General features: G+C 52.6%; 1 protein-coding gene across 1 annotated transcript in view; it reads right to left on the reverse strand.

The window, feature by feature from the left end:
• Positions 1-7524: 7524 nt before the first annotated feature.
• Positions 7525-15543, reverse strand: part of TGFBI (transforming growth factor beta induced) — a 33137-nt gene continuing 25118 nt past the window's right edge. Inside the window, exons 11-17 of the mRNA XM_041764389.1 lie at positions 15250-15386; positions 14356-14486; positions 11804-11928; positions 10437-10539; positions 9781-9860; positions 8710-8734; positions 7525-8202 (exon numbers count right to left, since the gene is read on the reverse strand). Coding sequence (XP_041620323.1) covers positions 8162-8202; positions 8710-8734; positions 9781-9860; positions 10437-10539; positions 11804-11928; positions 14356-14486; positions 15250-15386 — 642 coding nt within the window. The 3' untranslated portion in view covers positions 7525-8161. The remainder of the gene's footprint in view (positions 8203-8709; positions 8735-9780; positions 9861-10436; positions 10540-11803; positions 11929-14355; positions 14487-15249; positions 15387-15543) is intronic.

The raw sequence follows: 15543 nt of genomic DNA on the forward strand, positions 1-15543 counted from the left end.
CCAAATGAGGATATTTAATCAAAAGTCCTTCCCCTCTGTCTCTGCTGCTCCCACACCTCAGACCTCCTTCCTTCAGTACAACTGAGGGTAGAGGATCCGAGAAACGGGGAAGACTACCTTAGCTTGAAATTTCCTCCCCAGGGGAGTTAGAGGGTCAGATCACCTGCTCCAGATGAGGTCACCTGCTTTGTGGTGTGATTAACCCACCATTTGTCTGTTCCCTGGACCAGACGTTCTCCTTCTCCGGGGCCCTGCTGGCCCACGGGTGCCCCCCTCAGTCAGGGAGGCCTCTTAGCCAGAGTGGACTGAAGCAGAGCCAAGCAGGCCACCTTCTGCTTTCCCGGGAGAGCCCCGAGGAGAGCACCCCGCATGCAGGCTTCCTCCAATCTGCGCGCATAACTGCCTTCCAGAAAGATGCCCTAAGTGTCTGGGAAGCCTCCTCTTCCTTTTCACAGAGCGACAGGGTCAGAGCTCACTTATTGAACAAATGGGCCATTGTCTGTCTGGAAACCAGGCTCTGGGGTAACTCCTTTTGGACACTTCCTTTGTGCCAGGCCCTGGGACAGAGTGGTGGGACAGGGAGCAGCACACACTTTAGGAGGGGAAGCCAGAAAGGAAGTGGAAAATTACTCCGATTTAGTTATTGAGGCTATGATAATGGATCCACAGGGGATGGTGTAACGGGGTTCTGAGCCAGGTGTGAAGGAGGTGACTGAATGAGGAGACGATTTCCAGTTTTTCTTTTACCTACAGGGTTCTCATTCCCTGAAAATGGCATCTATTCACACACTCAAACCACAAAATGCAGCCAACTTATCTTTGTTCCCTCTCACTCCAGATGCAGTCCTCTGGCCTCCATTGACCATGTTCTTGCCGAGGCTACTGATGACATTTGTGTGGCCAGATCCAGGGGCCATACCAATAACAACATGGCTGATGCTCCATCCCTCTCGTAAGGCTCTCCTGCTTTGCATCCAGGGCTCCACATACAAATTCTCGGTCTTTCTGCAGCTCTCTCTTCCTCTGCCAGGCCTGTGGATGCTGGAGAAACCCAAGGCACTCTTCTTTGTCTGTGTGCTCTTGCTAGGTGCTCTCACCTAGGCCCTGTGTGTGAATAATCCTTGTATGCGATGATTCCCAGACACCTCAACATAGTCTCTTCTCTGAGCTCTAGGCTTGGATAGAGAAAAGCCTCTTTGACATCTCACTTTGGATATTTAACTGGCTTCCCTAACTGCAAATATCCAAAGTAGAGCCATTAATTTTCTCCTCCTGAACTTCTCCCTCACTGTGCTGCATTTTAGAAAAACGGGTACCATCTTTGAGCCAGCTGTTTGAGGTGGAAGCGTCAGCATCTTGAATTCCCCTTTTCTTTCCCACTAGTCCCCCAACCCAGTTCCAAGTTCCATCTGTCCCACTTGCAGGATAGACCTTATCCATCCATGTCCTTCCGTCTTTAGTGAGACCACCCTAGTCCTCCATCATCTCTTGCCTGCACAAGTGTAACAGCCTCCTGACTGGTTTCCCAGCTTCCACTCCTTTCTTCTACCCTGTAGCCAAAACAATCTTCTAAACACAAACTGGGAAATTAAGAAAATAATGCCATTTACAGTGGCATAAAAAAATTGAACACTCAGGAATTAATTTAACCAAGGTTCTATGAAAGACTTACACATGGAAAAGGACAAAACACTATTGAAAGAAATTAAAGAAGACAAAAACAAACCTAAGACATCCTGTGTTTGTGGGTTGGAAGACTTCATATTGCAAAGATGTCAATATTATGCAAAGTGATCTACAGATTCAGTGAAATTGCTACTAAAATCCCAGTGATGTCTTATTGCAGAAATAAAAAATCCATCCTAAAATTCATATGGAATCTCAAGAGACTCTGCATAGCCAAAAAAAATCCTGAAAAAGAACAGTCAGAAAACTCATGTTCTTGATTTCAAAACTCATTACAATGCTACAGTGATCAAAACACCATGATTCTTTTTTTTTTAAGATTTTATTTATTTATTAATGAGAGAGACAGAGAGACAGAGAGAGAGAGAGAGAGAGAGAGAGAGGCAGAGACAAAGGCAGAGGGATAAGCAGGCTCCAAGCAGGGAGCCCAACGAAAACACTGTGATTTTGACATAAAAACAGACATATAGACCAAGAGAAACAGAGTGCAGGCATAAAACCTTGCATGTATGGCTAAATAATTTGCAACAATAGTGGCAGGATCCATTCAACAGGAAAGGGACAGTCTTTCCAACAAATGTTACTGAGAAAACTGGGTGTCTGCTTGAAATGATTGAAGTTAGAACCTTAAACCATACACAATAACTAACTCAAAATGAATCAAAGATCTAAACATAAAAGTGAAGACTATAAAACTCTTAGAAGAAAACAGATTTACGACATTGGATTTGGCAGTGATCTCTTGCATATGACATCAGAAGTACAGGGAACAAAAGAAAAACAGATAAATTGGACTTAATAAAAACTAAACATTTTAATTCATCAAAGGGCACTATCAACAAAGTAGAAAAGGCAACCCACAGAAAGGGAGAAAATGTTTGCAAATCATATATTTAATGAGAGATGAAAATCCAGAATATACAAAGAACTCCTATAACATTCAAGAAGCCCAACAACCTAATTCAAAAATGGGCAAAGACTTGAATAGATATTTTTCCAAAGACATACAAATGGCTGATAAGCACATGAAAAGATCCTCAACGGTGCACATCACTAGGAAATGAAATGAAATCAGAACCACATACATTAAAAATCACAGAAAAACCACAAGGCGAAGACGTGGAGACACCGGACACTTGTGCATTGTTGATGGGAATGTAAAATAGCATAGCCGCTGAAGAAGTGGTATAGCAGTTCCTCAAAAACTTAAACATTTTATTTATTTATTTGAGAGAGAAAGAAAATGGGAGCAGGTGGAGGGCCAGGGGGAAAGGGATAAGCAGACTCCCTGCTGAGCACTGAGTCCAACTTGGGGCCTCCAAGCCAGGACCCTAAGATCACGACCTGAGTCCAAATCAAGATTCAGACACTCAATTGACTGAGCCACCCAGGTGCCTCATTTCCTCAAAAAATGAAAGATCACCATATGATCCAGCAAATCCCATTTTGGGGTATATACCCAAAATAATTGAAAATGGACTCAAATATTTGTACACCCACTTCCTAACAGCATTACTCACAGTAGTGTGAATGTGGGAGCAACCCATCCTCCATTGGTGGATAAATCAATAAACAAAATGTGGCACTTGTGCAATGGAATATTCCTCAACCTTGAGAAAGAAGGATATTCTGACACATGCTATCACATGGATGAACCCAGAAGGCATATTAGAGGAAACAAGTCAGTCACAAAAGGAAAAATACTGTATGATTCCATTGATATGAAGAACCTAGAGTGGCCAAATCCATAGGCCTAGGAAGTTGAAGAGTGGTGACCAAGGGCCAGGAGAGCCGGGGAGGGGCAGGGGTGAGGATGCAGAGCTCTGGTTAGTGGGTACTACAGTTTCAGTTTTGCCCAACGACAGGAAAAGCATCCTGGATATGGTGGCACAACAGTGTGAAGGTACTTAGTGCTGCTGAACTATACACTTAAAAATGGTTGAAAGAGCAGTGCCTGGGTGACTCAGTTAGCGGGACGTCCGGCTCTGGGTTCTCCACTCAAGGCTTAGGTCACCATCTCGATCTCACAGGCCATGGGATCAAGCCCGCCTCGGGCTCCCCACTCAGCATGGAGTCTGCTTGAGATTCTCTCCCTCTACCTTTCCTCCTCACTTACCTGCACTTCCTCTCTCTCTCTCTCTCCCTCTCCAATAAATAAATCTTTAAAAAATGATGAAAAAGTTAAATTCCATGCTATGTGCATTTTTCCACAGTGGAAATCCGCTCAGGGCACACCCCTCCTCAGCCTTCTCCCCCAAGTAAACCCTCCAGTGGCTTCTCGTTGTCCCAAGGAGAGCTCCTGAACGTCTCACGGGGCCTCCAGGCAGTCGGTCCCGCAGCAACTCTCTGGGGGAAGGGGGGCGTTTGCTCTGCCTGCCCACAGGCACCCGACCCCGCCCCTGCATTCTTCAGGCCCTCCGCCACCTCTCCCACTGATGGCGATGGCGAGCTTGGGGATGGCGGCCCGGTGTGGGTGGTCTGGATGGCCTGCCTCCAGCAAGCCGAGGCCACAGCCAGCGCGATCCTGTACAGGGCTCACGGCCCTGCCTGCTCCCCCAGGTCCCGGAGTTCTCTCCCCACCAGAAGACACCTGTGCCCGGGGCTCTGCCTGGGGCCTTTTAGGCCTGCAGAGGGGCATGGGGCATGTGAGTGAGTATGTGAGAATGTGTGCATGTGTGTGCATGTGTGACCCTGTGAGAGTATGTGTGTGCATGTGTGACCCTGCGAGAGTGTGTGCGTGTGTGTGCATCTGTGACCCCATGAGAGTGTGTGCATGTGAGCATGTATGACCCTGCGAGAGTGTGTGCGTGTGTGTGCACGCATTCATCTGTGAACCTGTGTGTGTGCATGTGTGACCCAATGAGAGTGTGTGCGTGTGTGCATGTGTGACCCCGTGAGAGTGTGTGCATGTGTGTGCATGTGTGACCCTGCGAGAGTGTGTGCATGTGTGTGCGTGTGACCCCGTGAGTGTGCATGTGTGTGAGCATGTGTGACCCTGTGAGAGTGTGTGCGTGTGTGAGCATGTGTGACGTGACCCCGTGAGAGTGTACGTGTGTGTGCATGCGTGCATCTGTGAACCTGTGTGTGTGTGTGTGCATGTGTGACCCTGTGAGAGTGTGTATGTGAGCGTGTGAGCACTTGTGTGTGCAGAACCACCTCAGGCCAGGATCTGGCCACAGGATCCCACAGAGGGGATGTGTTTCTCTCTTCACCAGGCAGGCATGGCCAGAAGTGGCCTCATTTGACTTCTCTGGAGAGGGCTCTGGGCCCATCCCTCATTCCACGGCCTTCTATCCTGGCTTTGGAAAAATTTCTGAGCACAGTATTCCGGGCAGCTCTTCTCAGACCGTGACATTGAATTATGGCTCTGAGCACAGAGGCATTCTCCCCTGCATATGAAAGTCCTTCCTTCTCTCTGCTTTCCTGACGTCCATGTGGCCAGGGCATCTGTGGCTGTCGCTGATCCCCTCTTGGCCACCAGCAGCATGTAAACAAGTGACCGTCTAGGCTGTGCAAATAGAAGTCAGGCTTGCTGGGGCTTCTCAAAAACAGTGGGGCTTTCATGCCCTTTCTGGGCACCCTGGCACCCCTGTCTGACTTGCCCAGGCACCCCAGTGTGGGTGGGACAAAAGGGACAGAGTGCTTAGGGGTGTGGGGTCTGGAGTCACATGGGACAGGTTCATGTGCCAGCCTCTGCCTACTGTGTGGCCTGGCAAACTATGTCTTGAAGCTTCCATATCCACAGCAGTAAAATGAAAACCACTCACTCATACCTCTTAAATGGGACTGTAAGGAAAAGAAGACGGTGCGTTTTGATGCAAAGCCCAATGGAACAGCCCCTCCTCTGGCCCTAGAGCTGGGCTGGCCTCGTGGCTGGCCTACGAGGCCAAGTCTAGAAAGCCTCTGCCCCTGTGTGTGAGAGGCACAGCCCAGTCGGAAGATGCCAGGGTCCCTAGGCTCAGCTTTTGCAGTCCTCTCCACCCCGAAGGCCTGGGAGCTGCCCCGTGACAGCAGAGAGAAGGGAACTAGCAGAACTCCTTGCTCTTCCTTCCTGGGGCTCAGCGGGCAGGGGCAGCCTGGGCCTGGGCAGCCTCCTGGCTTGGGCTGTTCTCTGGCCTTCTGTCGTAGGCGAACACAGGCAGGCATGCACCTCCCAAACATCCAGGGGCTGACCCCTCGGCCTGGGCATCCATTCCCAGATAGGGGCATCTAATGCTTAGCCCAAGGCGTCCAAGAAAAACACAGGTGGGAGTGAGGGGGATTCAGGCCTGGAAAAAGGGAGCTCAGTTCTTTTTGGCTGGAAGGAAGGCAGGGCCAGGCAGCTTGTGGTGCTCAGTCACGAAGACACTCCAGCTGAAAGAACAGAGCCCCTCGTTGTGGAGGCGGGGATGCAGGCAGGGCAGGAGGCAGTGCAGGGATCCCAAGCACCGATGGATGGAGGGGTTTTGGCATTTTTAAGGAACTCATGTTGGTTTTTATTTTAAATCGAGGGATCTTTAAAAGTTACACTAACCATCTCTAAGGGTTCTGATATTTCCTTGGAAAGTCCGGGGTGTGCATTTTAGGCGCTTACATGAGGTATAGCTGCAGCATCCCCAGCAGCCCAGAAGAGGCCAGGGGAGCAGGGCAGGGCCATGGGAAGAGGACTGTATGCTGTAGAGGGCTAAATGTCACCTCTGCCGGCACCTTCCCCAAGCCCCGCACCCCTGGCTTAGTTCCTGCACCTGCTCTCATCCTCTCCCCCTCCAAGGAGCTCCCTGCATCCCTTCCTCAGCCCCCACTTCCTCAGGTTCTTCCTCAGTGGTCAGGGAGGCACAGGTGGTAGTGCCACTCGCTGAGTCCCAATTCCCGTCCCCATGAGCGAGAAGGCTTCAGGAGAACAGGGCCTTGTACAGGTATTTGTGGAGCGACCGCTGAGTGTGGTGGAGCAGTGGGTGAGGAGCCTAAGGGACGACAGGCCGCGTCTGTCTTCCCCAAACTGGGAGGGAGGCCCCGTCTGCTGCTCCCGGGCCTACTCCCTGCACACACTGCGCCTTCCATGGGTCTCTAGGTCCTGCAAATAGGAGTGAGCTCCACCTGCTGGCCCGGCAGCCCAGGCTGAGCATGGGAGGCTCTCAGCTGCACGGATCCTGCACAATCCCAGACAGCGGGGTAGGCACAAGGATGCCTAGGGCTGTGCTGAGTGTCTTAGAAGGATCTCGTTTCTTCTGCACGACAACCCAGGACTTAGATGCTCTGGTCCTCCCCCCAGGACAGATGAGGAAACGGGCCCTGAGAGTTTAAGGCCACACAGGCAGGGAGTAATGAGGCTGTGCAGGCACTAGCCTGTCAGTGCCAAGTATGTTTCAAAGTGGAAAGGACAAAAGGAGCAGGGGAAAGGATTTGTGTGTGGGTCGGCATAGGGGCTACGAGCCTGGGAAACCTAAACTGGCTTCCAAGCCACATGGTGGTCCCCCGGGGGCCGGAGGCTTGAATGCGGGCCCCAGCCTGGCTATCTGCTCTGTTGCTGGTACCTCTCCCTTTCCGGAGCCTCGATGTCATCTGTGTAATGGGCCCGTGCAGGCGACCTCTTCATAGGGTGGTGCCTCTTCAAAAGCCCAACACGAAGGTGGGGCTCACGAGGCTGGGAGACAGACACTTCCGACGACCAGTGAGAGGAGTCAAGTGAACAGAGGACTGGAGCCCCCAGGGCCCACGGAGACCGAAAGGAAAACAAGTTCACCAAAGACAGAGCATGTCCCACAGGCCGTCCCCTCAGGGCTCCTTGCCGAGTTGCTCCCGGGTGGAACCTCCCCCTGCGAACACCCAGGCCGCCACGCGGCTCCCGTCCACGCAGGCTTATGTTTCTTTGGTTTTATTATTACAAACACATGATGGCTTTGCCGCACCTGGGAACTCCTGGGCTCTGCATGCTGTCCCTCCCCTCTCTTTTCTACCTGGACAGGGCCACCAAGAGGCGTCCAAGCCATGTGCAGGCACAAGACACGTCTGACAGAGCAGTTCCACTCATAGCTTATAATGATGCCATTTCTCCAGTTGTAAAAGGGCTTTACAAAAACCGTGCTAGGACCCCCCCCGCCCCCCATGAGGCTGGATTGTATGATTTGTGTTTTATGAGCTCCACAAAACTGCAGCCCCCTTTTCCAGAGCACTTGGTGTGGGCGGGGAATTCCACGCTTGGGACAGGTCCTTTTTAGAAGCGACTACGAGGCAGCGACACCCAGGTCTCTGCAAGCAGTGGGTTAACAGCCATGTTTGGGGGGAGGACAAATAAAAGTACATCTCTTTCCCTCCTCCCTCCCTCCCTCCCCCCCCCCCCCCCCCCCCCCCCCCCCCCAGGGCTCAGATTTCATTCCGGTGCAGCCCAGGTACACTGAAGTGTGATAATTTGGTTTTAAAAACATTCAGTCTCTTTGGTAAACTCAGAGAAAGTGGCGGTGAGCTGCCGCAGTGCGTTCTCCCCGCGTCCTCTGCGCTAATGCTTCATCCTCTCTAATAACCGCTGATAGACAGGGGCTGGAAGAGAGAAATTTCGAGGTAAAAAGGATGCAGACCACCCCATGTCCGCCTAGGATGCCGTCAGAATCACCAGCATGGGGCCAGCCGTCCCCTTCCACAGCTCCCGCCTGCGCCCTGCAGGTGCTGTTTGGTTTATGAGACTCGTCTTGCTCCATGACCTAACAAAGATCGTGATGTCTAACTCTGTGATGTAACATGAACTGGGATGTTCTCCATCTACCAGCTTAGATCCAGACCACCATGCGCTCCTGCCAAATCCCTGTGCCGGCAATACTCCCAGGTTCCCAAAGCCAAAAACTCACAGCAGCCCTAAAGGATGGTACTTTGAGTATCTCCATCTTAGGGAGAAGGGAATTGGGTTTTTTCTGTGTCTGACCCCAAGGGCCATGCTTGTTCTATTGCACCATCATGTTCTGATCTATATACAGCAGATGGCAGGTTTGAGCCTACTTGGGGGAAAGGCACAAGTATGCATAAAGGACTTTCACCCCAGGCCAGACTCACCTAGTTTCACAGAGGTCTGCGCAGCCTGAAAGAAAATGCAAAATGTTAGGTTTCTAGTGAAAGCAGCACCTGCCCCTGCTCCTGGCAGGGCTTTGCACACTGCCATCCCTACTCAGAAAAAGTGCTGCGGGTGAGGAAGAGGAAGGGGAATGAGTAGCCGCTGGGTCTTAGAGGGTCCTCACTAGGTTTTGGCAGTCCCGAGTGAAGTGTGTGTAAGCCCTGACCAGGTGGAGTCTGGGGTGGAACCTCCTGGGAGACCCCAAAGCCAGGCTTCCACTGAGACCACAGCCTAGAGCTTGGGGAGCCAGGAGAGCATAGGGAGTGACCCTCAGAAGTAGGAGTCCATGGCCAAGAACCCCTCTCAAGGGGCACTAAGGAAAGGACATTTTCCAGCTCCAGGCCTCTGGGGTAAGAATTCCCTCTAGCAGCCTCTTCTCTTGAAATGCAAACTTTCTATAAGGTAGCCCTGTTCCCAAGAGGCTCCACCTCACTCAAAGCAGCAAAGGAGCCTGAGTGGAGCTTCTAGGCCCTGGGCACGCTGGGGGTAGGGGGGCAGGAAGAGAAGCACGGGAAGAGGGAGTTAGAGCTGAGGCAAGGAAGGGAGATCCTACCGCACCTGCCCTGCATCCAGGACCCACACCACTGCCCTGGAGAGCCCCACAACCCCGCGATGGGCCATGTCATGAGAAATGGGGAGTGACTTAGAGACCCAGGCTCAGGCCAAGCAAGGCCACCATAAGGCGAATTCAGGATGGGTTTCCCTCCTTGGACAGATGGATCCCAGAGCTTTATCTGTTCTTACCGGCAGTGGCTTTCCCATGGAATGAGGCTCAGAGGCCTCAGTTTAAAGGCGTGGGCTTTTGCCCACAACGGAAGTGGGGGTTGCCTGGCTTCTCTTCTCAGAACTCCACTCAGGTGGGCACTAGGATGCCCATGTGGGGGTGGGGAGAAGTTCCACGGGAGCCAGAGGGCAGCAGCCAAGGAAGACGGGGACCCGGAAAGCCTCCCACATGGGCCTGAGCAGAGGACCCAGGGCTGCTCAGGCCATAGACAAACCTAGCAGCATCTCACCCTGGAATATGCCGACGCCTGTCTGAAGATTTCCAGCGCAGAGTCTGCAAGTTCATCCCCTCGTTCCTGAGGTCTGACGGCTGGAGATGAAAGAAAATGCCACGGTGGCGAGGGTGAAACTGTTAGCATGGCATTCCCAGAAACCATGACTGAAGGGCATTGTTGTGCTCGCTGGCTCACATTCTCCAATGAATTTTTCCTTCGTAACTTTTCCTAACTTAAGGTGGAATTTGGCCCGTGGAGAAGGAACTCAAGGAAAGGTGAACCCACAGTGCAGACTGAGGATGGACTCTAGTTCAACTTTGCTGGAAGTAAAGAGAACTAACTCCTGTGAGGTGTGATGTTGTAAAACGTGTGCTTGAAACGTTCACAGCATCTGCGTGTGACAAGTCAGTGGGCTGCGTCTGAGGGGGGCCTTAGGCAGCCAGGGAATTCAGCAAGAGGAAACGTGTCCTCGAATCTCTGGTGTAGCACATTTGAAACCAATAGCTTCTAATTCACTTTGCTGTCGGCCACAGTGATGCCGTCCAGGGGAGGCTCCACTGGCACACCATTCTCATCTTTGCGTGGGATAGTTTTCCCATCGAGCACCAACTGCTATGCATGGAGAAGGGCCAACTGTCAGCTGAGGGGGGACGGGATACTTAGGGCCTTACCTGGAGGCTGCAGGACACTAGAGATGGCATAGACCACGCCATTTGTGGCCATGATGTCAACTTCAGCAACGGGCTCCTTATTGACATTCACTACATTGTTTTTCTGGGAGAGAGAGAGAGAGAGAGAGGACAATTATTGAACATGGACCACTGGGATCTTACTCACTCAGCAAGCGTTTACCAAGCTCTTCCGGATGCGAAATCCTGTGCTGGGTGTGAGGGACACGCTGGGGGACTGAGCGGCTCCTGTCAGCCACACACCATTAGTCTGATGGACACACTCTAACCCCAGCATGTGGGGCTCCATGCGGTGTAATAATTCACAAAATGGCCTCCCAGGCCAGCCATATAGTCCTCACAGCAGTATGTGCTCAAGAGGCAGGTAGCATTGTCTCATTGAACAGAAGAGGAAACTGAGACCCAGGCCAGGCCAGGTGCCTCCTCTAAGCTAAGTAAGTGCGATGGCAGGGAACAGATGCCAGGCCTCCAGCCCTGAGTGGAGACTCCTTGTGCTTGTCCTCAATGGTCTGCTTTTCTCATACGGAGTGCACCCAGGTGTCTATCTGGGCCCTTCCCTTGGTCTTATGGATCAGACCCAAGGGAGAAGGGAGAACAGAAGCCAGTGATGGAACCCCAACACCCAAAACTAGGAGCTGGGAGGTTCTTAGGGGACCCGCAGAAGTCAACAAGTCATCACATTCCTGCCTCCCCACATGCTTCCACATGCTTCCTTATGCTCCGGAGGGAAAGTGATAAGCAAAGGGATGGCTTATGGTCAGGAGAGAGGAGCCGGGAGTAGAGGCTGAGCCAGCCACACACTGGAAGAGTGGTGGCTCCACATGCAGCCGGGGAGGCCGCAGGCAGCTTCACAGAGCTTGGCCGGCTATCAGTCCTCTGTCTTCCATGAAGGAATTCCCCGAGGAAGCTTCAAAGTGCAGTGGATGTCATCCACGTGCAGAGCAAGGGAAGGCTCGCAGACCAAGCATCTGAAGCAAAAGCCTGTTGGGAGGATCTGATCCTGGTGGAGCTCAGTGAGCTCCAGATTTGAAGGGAAGGGATGGGAAGGGGACGCTGGGTGTCAATCCCTCGAGATGCATGAGGAATTGCCTATCATCTTCTTCAGGGAAGGAAGATCCAATGGCTTCTCCCTGATGCCAGTCAGATGCTTGAGTCCCCAGCAAATCTGGAAGTCCTCATTCGTGGCTAACCACAATCTCGCCTGACTTCCCAATAACCTATTCTCTTTTCTGTCTTTGGACAGAATGCATGCAGAGATTCAAGGTGTGTGTCTAACACTGGCCCAGGGGCGAGAGGCACTTGAGAGCCGCAGGTGCACGGCTGGCCTTTGAGCTCTTGGACACACTCACCGAACTGACTTCCAGCTTGTCCCCCTGGAGAGACTTCAGCCGGACCAGCGCCCCAATGCCTCCGCTGACCAGGATCTCATCGCCAATGTGGTATTTCAGGATGTTGGCGAGCTCTTTGGCATTGCCTGCAGGTTTGTGGGAAAGAAAGGAGAGCAGAGTTAATTCCAAGGGGCTGGAAATGGGCACGGTCCAGAAGGGCAGAGAGGGGATGCAATTGGTGATGCCTGAGGCAGAGAACTCTGCGACCAGGTGGTGAGTGCACAGTGGGTGCGCTCAGCCCTCTGCCCCCCACCTGCATAGGCTCAGGGCCATGAGGTACGTGTCTGTGGCCATGAATCTGCCTCTGCACTTGGGGGTCGGGGTGCTGCTGGGCTAACGGAGAGCACTCCGTGATGCTGAGAAGGAGTTAATCCATACTCCTCCGTGAGTATGACTCATTTTTCCATGAGCTAAATATTTGCTTGGAAAGCCAGGAACCTTTCCAGCACCAGCATCTGGGACATTTCATCATCAGCGTGGCTCCCAATGGTTATAACACAGTAGTGAAATATTTACACATTCTGCCCTCAAATGCATATTCTGAGGCAGCCGTTTCCTGCTGGGAGAACTTAAAAGAGTCAACAGCTGCCGTCTGGTAGGGGGGCTACGGAGCCGAGCTGATGAGGTCAGGGCTTCGGGAAGGCATTCCCTTGGCGGCATCCCTCCCTGCACCTCCCGCCGGCATTCCTTCCAGCCCACATCAGCTCCTCCACCAACTGGGGACAGCATCCGATTGCTCATAAAGGTGCACAGGCATTTTCCAAATTAAGTGTGGGAGGCAATTCTTAAAGCTGCCAGCTGTCCTCTCCTCTCCATCACGGCTGCCCCGATCTTCAATTCCCAGCCAAATGGCCAGATTTCCCTCAGGGTTCTGGATGACTCCTTCCAGCATTTCAAACAGGAGTCCTTAGGAAGTTTTAAAGCATTCTGGAGAGTTCACTTGGGTACTAACAAATCCACATTAGTGCCATGGGATGGAGCCACCAGGTACCAAGTGATTTCCAAACATCCACAACTTGGTGGACAGGAATTCCCACTGGACAGAAATGCTGCCTGGAGGAGTGGAGCCAAGCCAGCCCCCATGGTGTGAGAGGCCTCCTTCTTCCAAGACGTCTAACACCTGGATGGACCTCTTACACCTGGCTCGCCCTCTAGATCCCAGGAGTGTCAGGGACTGTCCTTGTGCGCAGGCCTGGCAGAGGGAGCATTTGGGAAGCTCTGCCCAAGCGCCCTCCTTACTCCTGCACAAGTGAAAATGAGAGGGAAGCCGGGCAGGCTCAAGGCCATCTGGGAAATTCCACTCCCGCTGGTCCAGGAGAGGATGGAAAGTTTATGTTCAGAATGAACTTCTCCCCTCTTCTCAGGAACATACGTCAGCATCAAAGACACAGGCATTTGTGTGGCCATAAAGAATATTAAACAGGACACAAATCCAGCCCACAGCTGCCTGCAGCCTGAACTTTCTATTCTCCTGTTCTGGAGCTGGATGGAAGGTATAGATGATGCGGGCCCCAGGGTGTGGCCAAGGGCCTCCCTCCTCCTCTTCCTCCCCCTCTTCCTCCTCGTCCTCCTCACGTTCACTGTCTTGCGAGAGTGGAAGTGTCTGACGGGCATACACCAGAACTCAAGGCCGTGTCCCTGCACCCACTCTCCTTTATCGCAGCCATCGTGAGGGAGGACATGTGCCCTGCACTGTGGGCGATGCCCCATTCACTCCACACAACACTGGGCATGCTACTCTCATTTTTCTAATGGGAAAACTGAGGCTCAGAAAGGTGAAACAGCTTGCTAGAGGTCACTCAGCTGGTGAACGCCAGAGCCAGGATTTGAAGCTGCTTTTAGGTATGCTAGGAGTCCAAGCCCTTAACCACTAGGGTTACTTCTCAAACACCCTCAACTAAACTTCTCAGGGCCAGGAATAGCTTCTCAGGAAAGCATTTATCCCAAGGAACATTTCTTGCAGATAAGTGGCCTCATTATCACTGTCCTCACAGGTCCTCAAGGGAAGACACATCTTGGTGACAGGGCTGATTGTTACCCAGTCAATGCCTCTCTGCTCTTCTCTGCCTTGTGTGGTGCCCAGGTAGGCTGACCTCTGTCAGGCCCATCATGTAGGCTCCCCTGCCCCCCTCTCATAGCTGACAGGAGGCCCACGTGATGGGCATGTGGGAGTAGAGCGAGGCTAAAGGGGTCCTGGCCACCTTGTCTCAGTTCTGCCAGCAGCTGTGTGTGGCTCTGGCTGCTGTCCTGTGCCCCTACTCCCAGGCTCCCAGTCTCCCTGTCCCCTCCTCCCCCCAGGCCTCCCCACCCCCGGGCCTGGGGAGGTAAACACTCTTCCCTGGGTGTCATCCTCCTTTGTTGGTCCCTTACTCCTGCCCACACTTCTGCAAACAGTCTCCTCATTTAGTTCCTTTCAATCAAACTCTTTGTAACATGCCCCTGTTTCCTGCTGGTCTCCTGACCAATACAGTCACTTTAGAAAACGTGGAAAATATGCTTCGGTTGGTCTTTACCCAAGAGTTTGTTCAGCTCTCCTGGTGGCATGGCTTGGAAGGCTTCATTCGTAGGAGCAAAGACTGTGTAGACGCCTTCCCTGTTGAGCATCTCTGTCAGCCCAGCGGATTGGATGGCGGCCACCAGCATGCTGTGGAGACACACAGAAGAAATGTCACTGGGCTGCGGCAGGGAGGTGGTGTTGTCTTCCCGAATACCTCCCCACTGTGGGGCTGGTGGAGCCCAGAATCAGAATTCACACCCCCTGCTGAGGCACAAGCAGGATGCACCTTCTCTCCATAAATGCTAAGCTTGCCTGGTCACACAGCCACAAGGCAGATGCCGGAGGGGAAAGGAGGAAGGAAAAAGCCAGTGGCATGGCTGACCCACAGACTGGACAAGCCCCCGGGGCCCAGGGGATGTGATTCAGGAGTGCAGAGGGCGGGCAGTCTCCCAGGCTTTGAGGTCACAGCAAGTCAGGAATGGAGAGAGAGGGGCAAGAGAACGAAGTGACACAGGGAGCCTGAGAAGGAGCGGCCAGGAGTCTCCACGTGCCACGAGTAGATCCTGCACAGAGTGGAACACATCCCACGCTCAAAACCTGGTGCTCTCGGCTTACTTGGGACTTTGAAATGAGAGCATGATGTCTGCCTTGCACTTCACTACAAAAATGCAGCCCTCTCCCTGTTCTCAAGGATGTGGGGATTGTACTTCCAGAAATATCCCTTCTTCTCAACATAAGCTTCCAGCGTGACCCTTCCCCTTCCCAGATCTCCAGCTTGGAGGTCACCAGGGCACTGCCAGTGCCAACCAAACCCTTGAGGAAGTGGGGAGCTTGACAGATTGCTGAGACCCAGCATCCTGACCCGGTCCGACCACTTGGCAGAAGTCTTCCCTGGGATGAGGCCAGTTACCTGAAGCGATTATCCCCCTTCAGGACGTCCATGACGGTCCCCATTGGGGGAGTGAGCATCCGGTCCATGGTGAAGAGTGTCCCGTATCTCCCCCTCTTGTCATGGGCAGCAATGCAGCTGTTCTCGATGCACAGGCTCTGTGCCAAAGAGGGGCAGACACGGGGCAGGTTATCCTCCTGCATGGGCCCTCTTGATGTGCTCGGGCCACGTGCTAATGCCTTCATCCACAAAGAACAGTGAATATACACTGGAGAGGGTCATAAGACTAGGATAAAATGCTGTGTTTTCTCCGAG

The sequence above is a fragment of the Vulpes lagopus genome, chromosome 7, assembly GCF_018345385.1.
Source record: "Vulpes lagopus strain Blue_001 chromosome 7, ASM1834538v1, whole genome shotgun sequence".
NCBI lineage: Eukaryota > Metazoa > Chordata > Mammalia > Carnivora > Canidae > Vulpes > Vulpes lagopus.